This window comes from Lepus europaeus, chromosome 1 (genome assembly GCF_033115175.1).
Source record: "Lepus europaeus isolate LE1 chromosome 1, mLepTim1.pri, whole genome shotgun sequence".
In the NCBI taxonomy this organism is placed as follows: domain Eukaryota; kingdom Metazoa; phylum Chordata; class Mammalia; order Lagomorpha; family Leporidae; genus Lepus; species Lepus europaeus.
The window spans coordinates 126,098,397-126,110,719 of NC_084827.1; the positions used below are offsets into that span (position 1 = coordinate 126,098,397).

The following is a 12,323-nucleotide window of genomic DNA, read 5'->3' on the forward strand; positions in this document are numbered from 1 at the left end:
TCAGAAGATAAAATCTTGGACCTTTTAGGTTTTGCAGTTGCCATAGGTCTGCAGGTATCCAGCAGACAGCTAGATATCCTGTCTGGCTTTAGCAGAAAGAGACAAGAGTAGAGAACATACTTGGGAAGCTGTGCCACCAATATTGATAGTCTGTGGACTTCCCGTACCGTCAGGGAGAGTGAGGTGACAGTGTACTTCAACAAGAAGCACCGGGGGCAGGCTTTGGTGAACATGTCCATCCTTAGTCACTACCATGGAGGCAGGCAGAAGGGGCGTAACTAATTCAGGGCAAACACCAACTCTATAGGACAGAACCGACACTGGCACTAACATGCCTCTCCCATCGGCTTGAAGGTCACGTAGCTAGGGTAGCTTTCCAGGTGGGTCTGGGCCACACCCGGGAGCATTACCTAGCTTGCAGAATGCAGGGATGGAGGAAATTGTGCCTGGGGCTCCCACCGCCTGCCAGCAGTCAGGCTAACTGCATGGGCTAGGCAAGCAGTCTCGTGGGATCACCCACATTAGTCAGTCAATCAACTATTTATTTCTTAAATTACTTATAGTAAGATTACAACTTACATATTTTTTCTTCTTTCAGTAGTTACAATGGTTGGAATAGGGATGCTTATTCCCTAAGAATCTGGGGTCTGGGGTGAGTAACTAAAGTATGTATTATTGTATTAAGTAGATTTAAAGCTATTTTTATTCTGCTTTTTGTCTATAGTTAAATTTACTGTGGGTTATATAATGTCCTGGGATTTTAACTTACTTAGTAAAGGAATATATTTATAAAAAAAAGCACATGGCTATTGGTGAAGCCATTTTTAATTTAGAAAACCATGCAATAATTATATTTTAGATGTTTGCTTTGATTTTGTATAATAAAAAATGACTTTGATCACTTGCTACAGATTTTTACCTCAAGTGTCCATAGATTTAACACCTCAAACTTTCAATGAAAAAGTTTTACAAGGGAAAAACCACTGGGTGGTTGATTTCTATGCGCCTTGGTGTGGACCGTGCCAAAATTTTGCTCCAGAGTTTGAGCTCCTGGCTAGGGTAAGTCTGGTCTATCTACTTAAGTTGTAGTCATTGGAATGTTTTAATAATTAGACAGAACTTTGTAAATGTAATTGTTTTCATTTTAGAAAACTATTACATTTGTATAATTATAATCTTTACAGTAGATTTCTTATTAAAGCTTTCAACTAACATCTTCTTTCTCTTGATTAATATCATTGCCCATGTAGCCCATAGCCATACAAGCCAGAAAGCTTTCCTCTATCTCTGGTCTCCTAACTCCTTCACTTATCAATATTCTGCTGCCCTCCAGGCCAGCAATCACTAGATCCTATCGCTTCTGTCTCCTGAATGTTTTTGAAATCTGTCATGTCCTGTCTTCCATTGCTAGTCTCTTTATGTGCATGCTACGCCCTCTAACAGCCTGCATTTACCTTGATCTTCTGGAGTTTTTCTCCTCATTCTACAGCTCTGAAGGCACTTGTCCTGTGCCTTCTACCCTTCTCATTAATCATTGTCACCTAATGTCTTGTATTCCATCACTATACATATATGATAAGCATTAACTATTTCTTCACACCTCTTTTTCTTCCCTAAAACTTGAGTAAGTCCCCTGCCTTATTCAAGTCAGCAAATGCTTATAAAATTAAACTGAATATATACATTCAGTGCACTCAGTTTTTGGTGTTTCTTTATCATAACAATGTTGTTAATGACCTAATCCAGACTGATAGACTCCTTGCCTACATAACTCAAGGAGCTCTGGCCATTGGTAGTATAATAGGAATGAGAGAGCATTAGATCTACAAGCCCAAAATAAAAGTAACTATGGGCTGGCGCTGCGGCTCACTAGGCTAATCCTCCGCCTGCGGTGCCGGCACCCCAGGTTCTAGTCCCGGTCAGGGTGCCGGATTCTGTCCCGGTGGCTCCTCTTCCAGTCCAGCTCTCTGCTGTGGCCCGGGAGTGCAGTGGAGGATGGCCCAAGTGCTTGGGCCCTGCACCCGCAAGGGAGACCAGGAGAAACACCTGGCTCCTGGCTATGGATCAGCACAGTGCGCCGGCTGCAGCAGCAATTGGGGGGTGAACCAACGGAAAAAGAAAGACCTTTCTCTCTGTCACTCTCTCTCACTGTGCACTCTGCCTGTCAAAAAATAAAAAAAAATAAAATTAAAAAAAAAAAGTAACCATGACCATTTTTAAGCAGAGGGATATCAAATCTCTACAAGCTATGGAAGACAATGTTATTGACTTGTCCTTCAGAGGTTTTTACTTACTCTGATTTTCTCAGTAACAAAATATTTTCTCCCTTGTGTACAAAAAGCGTACTTGCTATGGGATGTGACATCTCAAGTGGTAGTTTTACCCTATGTGCCGCACCACTGGCCCCAAAAGAATTTAAGCATGCTGTGCTTGAGGTGCTTATGAGGCAGCTGTCTGCAGCAGGTTACTACCCAATTCAATATGAAATGGAGGAGGGAAGATTAGACTGTCAGCAGAGCGGTGTATAGAACATGCTGGGATTTTAAAAGATAATTCGCATTAGATATTATAACTTGAGGAGCAGGAAAAGGAGATGTTTATACTGGAAAAAAGAGAGAACATCCAGAGTGGTGAGAGAATAATGACAGATGCCAAGAATGGTCAACAGTATCACATGCCCATTAAGCAGACTGAAAAGTGTTCATTTGGGTTGGTCCTGTGGGACCATTTCAGTGGAGAAGAGCAGTAAGAACAGAAGCCAGACTAAAACATGTTCCCAAATAAGTAGATGATGAGAAAGCGTTGAAAGAACAGAATGCTGCTTAGAGAGAGAAGCAGGGTGGTAGCTAGAGGAACCATTGCACTCCAGAAAGGAATCTTTTTATTCATACATATATACCCTGAAACAGAGCTAACAGTGAGGAACTGGAGAATATAAGTGGCATAGTGATCCATCCATTGGACAGAGAATGCTCTCATTACAGAGACTTGGGGAAGGATAAAAGATGAAAACAAAAATGTACTTGTCATGTGCTAAGCAAGATGTGGGTAGCAGGGAGAAGTTGAGAAAGTTCAGGATACAGCTGCTCAGTATTCTTGATAAGGCAGGATAGTTTATTTGTGTATGAGAGCTGGTGCTGGTAATTAGGATCCTAAGGACAAGAAAAATTTACAGTCTTGTTGAGGATTAAATCAAGTTTTTTAGATAACAAATCCTTAATATGAGTGAAAAGATGGGAAATATTTCAAATCATACTGCTTAGTGGTTGCCAAAACAGTTACTGCCAAAGAGAAAATAACAGATCATATTTTCCTTGTTTCAGTTGATTAAAGGAAAAGTGAAAGCTGGAAAGGTAGACTGTCAGGCTTATGCTCAGACATGCCAGAAAGCGGGTATCAAAGCTTATCCAACTGTGAAACTTTTTCTCTATGACAGAACAAAGGTAAGTACAGGCTTTGCTCATAAGGCAGATTGTTTTCATTCTCAGAAATGTTCCCTAGTTTCTTTTCCCTTTATCATTTCTATATTATCGTATATTACTGAAACAAGCATCTTTTTGTCCACATCTGAATCCCAAGTCATCATGTTTTTCTATCTCACAATTGATGTGATCTCATGTGCCTTAAATATTTTTATTCTTATGAATAGTAATACTACTAGAAAGAAACAAAATATTGATAGTGGTTATCTTTAGCTGGTGGAATACAGGTAATTATTTTCTGTAAAGTTTTACGTTTCCCACTTGTTTACTGAATGAATATATATTACTTTTGAAGTAACCTTTTATCTGAGCATTTAGGTTAAGGAATAGTTATATAGATTACAAAATGGAAGTTAGAGTTCCTTGTTTTAGTCATACTTAATTTTGGGTACCACTGACAGTATGTATTGTTTTCAATTAAGGAAAACAAAAAAAAAAAACCTAGAATTCTACCAGTGGGTCTTTACAACATCCAAGTAATAGCTTCTGTCATACACAAGCTGCATCTTGCAGTCAGTGTAACTGCAAACTGAAAGTACTCTTGACCTTTGCTGTATTCCCAAGTAAAAGAAGAGGTCTTTGACAGAATTGTGATACAATTTTTTAAATGCATAGGAATAGATTTCACCAAGAATTTTGGTATTTCAGAGAGAATCAAGACTGGGTTTCTTATACTCAATTGGTTTGTAAAAAAGTAATAGATTTCTCATTCTTTTGTAATATCCCAATAGTAAATTATGTGCCTTGCAATGTCACTTAATCATTTGTAGCCAGAAAGAGACTTTTACTGTAGTTTTAATGATCTATGATTACTTTAAAATTTACTGTATATGGATGAAAAAAACATGTAATTCAAAGGTAGTAGGTAATAATTGAAACTCGATACCATGGATTGCAGAAGAGATAAACAACTAATAAACCCAAAATGATGAAAACAGATTTGAATGCTGGTCGTAAGTAAATGGGGCTACTTCTGTGACTAGAATGAACTGATAACAATTATTGATACTGTCTTAATGTTGATGTGGTTTGTTGAACAAAAAATAAATAAATAAATAGTAAGACCAATTAATGTCTCAAGTTTACAGTGGCTGTTGAGGTCACTAAGAACACCATGTAATACATACTACTGTGTTTCTATTCAAAAATGCCTTCCACTGCTAAATAAATTTCAAAGTAATGAGCTTCCTTTAGGAGAGAAAATGAACTGTAATAAACTACTTGCCATGTACTCTTGGAGAATATCAAGTTAAGATCTAATGTTATTCATTGGTAGTTATCATACATTGTAAAATAGAGCTAAGAAACATTTCAGAAATCTAGAAATGGCACAAACAGATTTTTCAGTGGAGATTTTTGATTTGTTAAGACACTCTATGTGAAGGTCAGCGTGTTTATATCAGAAGTCGAACCTTTCTTTAGAATCAGCAGCTCTGTTTCTTAGTTTTCAGAACAATTGAGAAATGGGTATATTCAGGTAGGATGGTATTAGAGAAGGATCCACATAATGAGCAGTCACAGAACTAACCAAGCTGTTGAAAGGGCTATTTGAAAAAATGATGTTGTCATATATCCAGAGGGGACCAAAGAACAAAGTTAGGAGCTAGATATCCCTGTCCAGACTAAAAGACAAGTATGGTATCCAGAAGTCCTGGACAGACAGGGCCAAAGCGGAATAATGATTACAGTAAACTGAAATACTAACCAGTAACCAGTTACACACAAAAACAAAATTATAGTGAATTTAGGAATTGGGGTTCACACCAAGAATGTGAAAACTAGAGGCTATGCATTATATTCCCTTATTACAGTTGATCAAGATGTTGTCAGTGACTGTATTAGATTAGCATGATTTCAGTTCTCTGCAGACAACTTTCCTCATATAAGTTAACTGTTTAGAGGCTTTTGGAGTCAGTAGTGCACTTTTTCCAGCATTATTTCCTTGAATAAACTTTAATTTCAAACACAATTTTGGAAAAAATAACTTTAAAGCATAGTGTCAAGTTCCTTAGGTGGAAATACCATGTTTTGATTAAATACTTAAAAATATTTTTATTTTAGAGGAATATTTGGGAAGAACAAATACATTCTAGAGATGCAAAAGCAATTGCTACCTTAATAGATGGAAAATTGGAAACTCTCCAAACTCAAGGAAAGCGAGATAAGGTAAGGACTAAGCCAAGCCTCGAGATACTGAAATGCTTAGAAATTTGGACAAAATCATTTAACTATAAAAATAGTGATTGTGGTCCATTACAGATGTTAAAAGCATCACTCATAATAGCCCAAAAAAAAAAAAAGGAAACCCGAATGACCATTGACTAATGAAGAAATGTGGTGTATCTATACAGTGGAATTTCAGCCTTGAAAAGGAGTAAAGTCCTAAAACACACTACAAGATGGATGAATGGAGCCAATCACAAAGGCCATATATAGTATGATTCCATCTATGTAAATGCCTGGAATAGATGAATCCAAGGAGATGAAACATTTTAGTGGTAGTCTGGCATTGGGGAAGTGTGAGGTGACTGCTCTTGGGTAACAGTTTCTTTTTGGGTTATAGAAAATACAACTAGATTGTAATGATATTAAACATAACTCTGAATATACTAAAATCCTTTTAAAATGGGAATTTTGTTATATATCCCAAGTTGTAAAAAAGTAACTATAGTCATATGTTAAATATTGTTCAAATGTAAATGATTCAGGAAACTATACAATATGGAAATTTAGCAATTTATTTCAAGATTGAATTAAGGGGAGGTGTTGTGGCACAGTGGGTTAAGCCTTTGCCTGTGACACTGGCTGCCCATGTGGGTAGCAGTTTGAGTTCCAGCTACTCTGTTTCTGATAAAATGTGCCTGGGAAAACTCCTGCATCCAATTGGAAGACCTGGAAGAAGCTCCTGGATTCAGCCTGGTCCACCCTGGCTGTCACTGCCACTTGGGGAGTGAACCAGAAAATGGAATATCTCTCTGTCTCTCCTGCTAACTCTGCCTTTCAAATAAACAAACCTTTAAAAAAGAAGAAAGATTGAATCATGAAAAATAGAAGACCTGAACAGATCAATAATGAGTACTGAGATTGACAGAGTAATACAAGTAATAAGTTTCCCATTAAAGAAAAGCTAAGATCCAAATGGCTTCACTCCTACATTCTACCAAACAAGAACTAATACCAATTATCCTTAAATAATTCCAGAAAAACAGAATTTTTCCATACATTCTCTTGAGACCAGAATTACCTTATTCAAAAACCAGCCCTAATAAGGATGGTTTAACTCACATATATCAATAAATTTTTATACGGTTTTTGTTCTATTTTACTGGTATGGCATAAGATCATCTCAATAGATGCAGAAAAGGCATTTGCTGAAAGTCAACATCCCTTTTTGGTTAAACTTCTGAACAAGGTAGGTTGATGTACATTTTTTCCACATCTAAGAAAATCATAGCATGCCAACAGCTAAAATAGAATAGAGAAAGTCTCAAGGCTTTCTCTCCAAAATCTGGAACACCACAGGATGTTCAACATAGTACTTGAAGTCCTAGCCAAAAAACTTAGTCAAAAGCAAGAAACAAAAGACATCCAAATTGGAAAGCAGAAAGTTTGACACCATTTGCGTTTGACACGATTTTATAAGAAATTCACCAAAGTTGCAGGATGCAAAGTCAACATAGAAAAATTAGTGTGTAGGTGTATACCAGTAGTGAATTCCTGAAAAAGAAATTAAGAATGCAATCCTGTTTCCAATAACTACAAGAATAAGATACCTAATAATAATTTTAAACGAAGACAAAGACTTCTACAGTGAGAATGAAACACTGAAGAAAGAAAGAGAACAGAGAAATTGAAAGATATCTCATGTTAGTATAAGAATCAATATTGGGGGCCAGCATCTTGGTGCAGTGGGTTAAGCCACTGCTTGCAATGCTAGCTGGTTCAAGTCCTGGCTGCTCTGCTTCTGATCCAGCTCATTGAATTTAATGTGCCTGGAAAAGCAGTGGAAAATGATCCAAGTCCTTGGGCCCCTACATCCATGTAGGAAACCCAGATAGAGTTATGTGCTGCTGGGTTCAGCCTGAACCACACCAGCCATTACAGCCATTTCAGGCGTGAACCAGTGGATGGAAGATCTCTGTCACTCTGCCCTGTGAAATATTTTTTTTTAAATAGTTAAAATGCCCATCGTACCCAAAGCAACCTACAGATTCAGTGCAGTCCTTATCAAAATACTATAACATTCTTCACTGAATTAGAAAAAATAATCCTAAAATTCATATGGAAACACACAGTCCGCAAACAGACAAAGCAATCTTGAGCAAGAGGAAGTCATTACACTACACGACTTTAAAGAGCCAGGGCTAGCACTGTGGCATAGTGGTCCAAGCCAATGTCTGTAGTGCTGGCACCCCATATGGGCACCAGTTCAAGTTCTGGGTATTCTACTTCTGATCCATCTCTGCTATGGCCTGGGAATGCAGTAGAGGATGGTCCAAGTCTTTGGGCCCCAGCATCTGTGTCAAAGATCTGGAGGAGGCTCCTGGCTTCAGATGGGCCCAGCTCTGGCTGTTGAAGCCATTTGGGGCATGAACCAGCAGATGGAAGGTCTCTCTCTGCAACTCTGCCTTTCAAATAAATAAATAAATCTTAAAAACATATATATATAATATATATATAAATTGTATACAAAATATATAATACCACAACACCCATTCCCAAAACATGATATTGGCATAGAAACACACACTAATGGAACAGCATAGAAAGCCTAGACTTAAAACCACATATATACAGCCAACTTAACTCTTAAAAGATGCTGGAAGAGGCCAGCGCCGTGGCTCAACAGGCTAATCCTCCGCCTTGCGGCACCGGCATACCAGGTTCTAGTCCCGGTAGGGGCACCAGATTCTGTCCTGGTTGCCCCTCTTCCAGGCCAGCTCTCTGCTATGGCCAGGGAGTGCAGTGGAGGATGGCCCAAGTCCTTGGGCCCTGCACCCCATGGGAGACAGGAGAAGTACCTGGCTCCTGCCTTTGGTTCAGCGCAGTGCGCCGGCCACGGCGGCCATTGGAGGGTGAACCAATGGTAAAGGAAGACCTTTCTCTCTGTCTCTCTCTCTCACTGTCCACTCTGCCTGTCAAAAATAAAAATAAAATAAAAATTTAAAAAAAAAAAGATGCTGAAAGCACACATTGGAAAAAAGATAGTCTACAATAAATGGTTCTGGGAAAATTACCCACATGTAGTAGAATGTAACTGTCCTGCTAACTTTCACCATAAAAAATCAACTTGAAATGAATTAGAAACCTAAATGGTGACATGAAATCACTAGAAGAAAACATAAAAGAATTGATTCTCAAGGCAAGGATTTTTTGGGTAAGACCTCAGAAATGTGGGAAACAAGAGCAAAAATAGAGAAGGATTTCATCAAATTAAAAGCTCTTAACAAAGGAAGCAGTGAAAATACAACTCACAGAAAATATTTGCAAGCGTCCATCTGATAAAGAGTTAGTATCTAGAATATATAAGGAACTCAAAAGCCAAAAAAAAAAAAAAAAAAGCAGATCTAAATAGCCATTTCCCAAAGGCAGACAGCTGAATAGCTAACAGGTACATGAAGTATGCTCAACATCACTAATCAGGGAAATATAAATCAAAACTACAAAAGGTAGTTGGATTGGCTGTTATCAAAAAGGCAAAAGATCGAAGTGCTGGTAAGGATGTGAGAAAAGGGAATCCTTGCACGTTTAGTAAGAATATAAACTGTGTGGTCATTGTACAAAGCAACATGGAGACTGCAAAAGTAAAAAGAGAACTACTATATGATTCAGCTGTCCCATTCCTGAATATATTTAAATCTGTCAGAGACACCTGTATTGCCCTGTTTCTTGCAGCACTCTTCACGATAACCAAGAAATGGAAACAACCTAAGTGTCCGTCAGACAACAAATGGATAAAGATGTGGTACATTATACAGTAGAAAACTATTCAGTCATAAAAAGATGAAATACTGTCACTTGCGACAACGTGGATAGAATTGTGGGCCATTATATTAAGTGGAATAAACCAGGCACAGAAGAGCATTGTTATATAATCTCACTTATTTGTGTAATCTAAAAAAGTTGATCTCATAGAAGTTGATAATAGAATGGTTACCAGAGGCTGTGGAGAGTAGAAAGGAGAAGGGTGTGATAGGTACAAAGTCATAGTTAGGTAAGATGAAGTTCTGTGTTCTGTTGCACAGTAGAATCTATTTAGATATTAAGAAACAAATACAGTGCATTTATTATTAACTAGGAGAAAGGATTTTCAATGTTTTCACAATAAAGAGATGATCAGTGTTTGAATAGGTAATTTATCCTGATAGGAATATTACACAGTGTACATATCAAAGCATCACATAGTTCCTATTATTCAGAAAGTTCATTTTTTCCGTTTTTAAATCTGTGGCATTCTATTGTATACTTAGAAATAGATCAGAGTTCATGAATTTGGGGGTGCTTTTTGTGGGTTTTTTTTTTTTTTGTTTGTTTGTTTGTTTTTTGAGACAGGCAGAGTGGACAGTAGAGGGAGACAGAGAGAAAGGTCTTCCTTTTTGCCGTTGGTTCACCCTCCAATGGCCACCGCGGTAGTGATCCGATGGCAGGAGCCAGGTGCTTCTCCTGGTCTCCCATGGAGTGCAGGGCCCAAGAACTTGGGCCATCCTCCACTGCACTCCCTGGCCACAGCAGAGAGCTGGCCTGGAAGAGGGGCAACCGGGACAGGATCGGTGCCCCGACTGGGACTAGAACCGGGTGTGCCGGCGCTGCAAGGCGGAGGATTAGCCTACTGAGCCACAGCGCCGGCCATGGGGGTGCTTTTTGAATGAAATGAAATGCAATTGCTATGAGGTATGTTACATTCTCTCCCTGTAAGGTCAAAGGACAAAATATAGCCCAGCCTCTGATGAGAGCTGGGGAAGTAGTTTTGTAGACAGACCTGTATTAGTGTACTGGTTCTGCTATAATCCATGTCAGTTCTACGGAGTCCAGTAAACTTCGCAGCCTGCAGGCTTCAGCAATATTTTATCCAAGCCTAAAAGATAGGAAAGAAAATTATAAATCTGTATTTTCTTGATATTATGTTTTACTAGTACATTGACTGTTTTCTCAATGAATTTAAGTCTTTATCTTAATTTCAGTTATGATACTCTGGTTTAAGAACATACCAAATAGAAATTTGTAAATCTGTAAAACTACAGTTGGTACTGTCTGCTGCAGGGAGCTTAGAACTAGGAGTTATTCCTTCCTTTTCCACTGCTGTGGTACAGAAGGTATTTCATGTAGTAATCCACCAAACAATACTGGTTATTTTTAAAGGAAAAATGTTGGCATTTTTTTAACATTAAAACTGGTGCTATGTTGTATTATTATTATAGGATGAACTTTGATATTGAAGATTAAGAAAAACGAACAGAAATTCCAATAGATGACATCTGAAGACACTTTTTTGGAATGTTACTACATTCATGGTGGAAATAAACATTATCTTGGTTTGTAACTACACTCCGAATTCTGTACAACATTAGGAGAAATGGTTTGCAGACTTGTTCTGTAAAGGGCCAGATCATAAGTATTTTAGATTTTACAGACCATTCTTTGTTGTGCATTCTTCTTTGTTGGTGATTTATTTTTTTAACAACCTTTGAAAAATAGAAACCATTCTTAGCTCAGTGCCATACAAAAACAGGCCCCAGGCCAAATTTAGTCCATTGGCCGTAGATTGCTGTCCCCTAACAATGACGTTTTGGGTGTCTGGTTCCACCACAAGCCTTCTCTGCTGTTGTCTACATACATGTCTAAGATATACAAAGTGAACTTTTTCACTGGAAGTTTTGTGACTGGCCTAAAAAGAGGTAACTTGACTTTCAGTCACCTGTTGTAAAAATTCTGACTATATTTTTTATTTTAAAAATGCTCATACTGTTACAAAATAAACAGATACATCCATTTCATGCTATGTTAACAGAGATTCTTTGTTTTTCTTTCACTTAAAAAAGTTTAAGAAATACTGCTAAATTTTCAAGTTGAGTACTTTTTTGCAAGAGTAAATGCATGTATGATTGCTGTGTCATCGGAAGTAAATGTAAAGCAATTAATTGGGCATTGTAGAGTATCACGAATATATCAAACTAGAGTTTATATTTTAAAGATAAATGTGTTCACTTATTTTCTGAAATTGCTTTCATAAAAATGTTCCTTATACAATTGTTGGTTTTTGTAGCATCTTTCTAATATTTATATTTTTACCATCCAGACCTTGTGTTTCTACCTGTGTCTTATTGGACTAGGACTGTAAACTAAAAATAATCTCTCTGCTGTTCACATAAGAAAAATAATTTAATTTTATAGGATTGTTTCACTGTAGCTTATGATGAGACAGGGGTTATTCCACTTTTAGTTTACTGTCAGGCTGCCTTTTTCAGATTAATATTGCATAGTAAGTTATTTTTGTAAAAAAAAATCAAGTATATACATCCAGGAAGGGGGTTCTAATTTGTTCAGACTCCAAAAAAAATCATAGAAGTATTTCCTTACATTTTAACACAATTGTGAGTAAAATATAGTTGTTTAGTACTAATTCAGAGTATTTGGAATGGTAAAAATTCCAGTTCTTCAAAAAAAAAATCAGTGAATAAAAAATGATTTTTCTGAAAACTTATTAGGATTATATTTTATGGTCTTTGGAAAAGTTTCTATTTTTTAAAAAAAATCACTATTCTACATCCACTATTTTGTCACAAAGGTTGCTGTTAATAGCTATATTTTATACAAAAAAAGAAAACATACATTCTCACCTCC

General features: G+C 37.3%; 1 protein-coding gene across 1 annotated transcript in view; it reads left to right on the forward strand.

Annotated features, from left to right (window-relative positions):
- The window catches only part of DNAJC10 (DnaJ heat shock protein family (Hsp40) member C10), a 60,028-nt gene extending 47,940 nt beyond the window's left edge, over positions 1-12,088 (forward strand). The window contains exons 19-23 of the mRNA XM_062188761.1: positions 599-652; positions 912-1,059; positions 3,324-3,443; positions 5,544-5,648; positions 10,901-12,088. Of these exons, the coding sequence (XP_062044745.1) occupies positions 599-652; positions 912-1,059; positions 3,324-3,443; positions 5,544-5,648; positions 10,901-10,912 (439 nt within the window). The 3' untranslated portion in view covers positions 10,913-12,088. The remainder of the gene's footprint in view (positions 1-598; positions 653-911; positions 1,060-3,323; positions 3,444-5,543; positions 5,649-10,900) is intronic.
- The last annotated feature ends 235 nt before the right edge of the window (positions 12,089-12,323 follow it).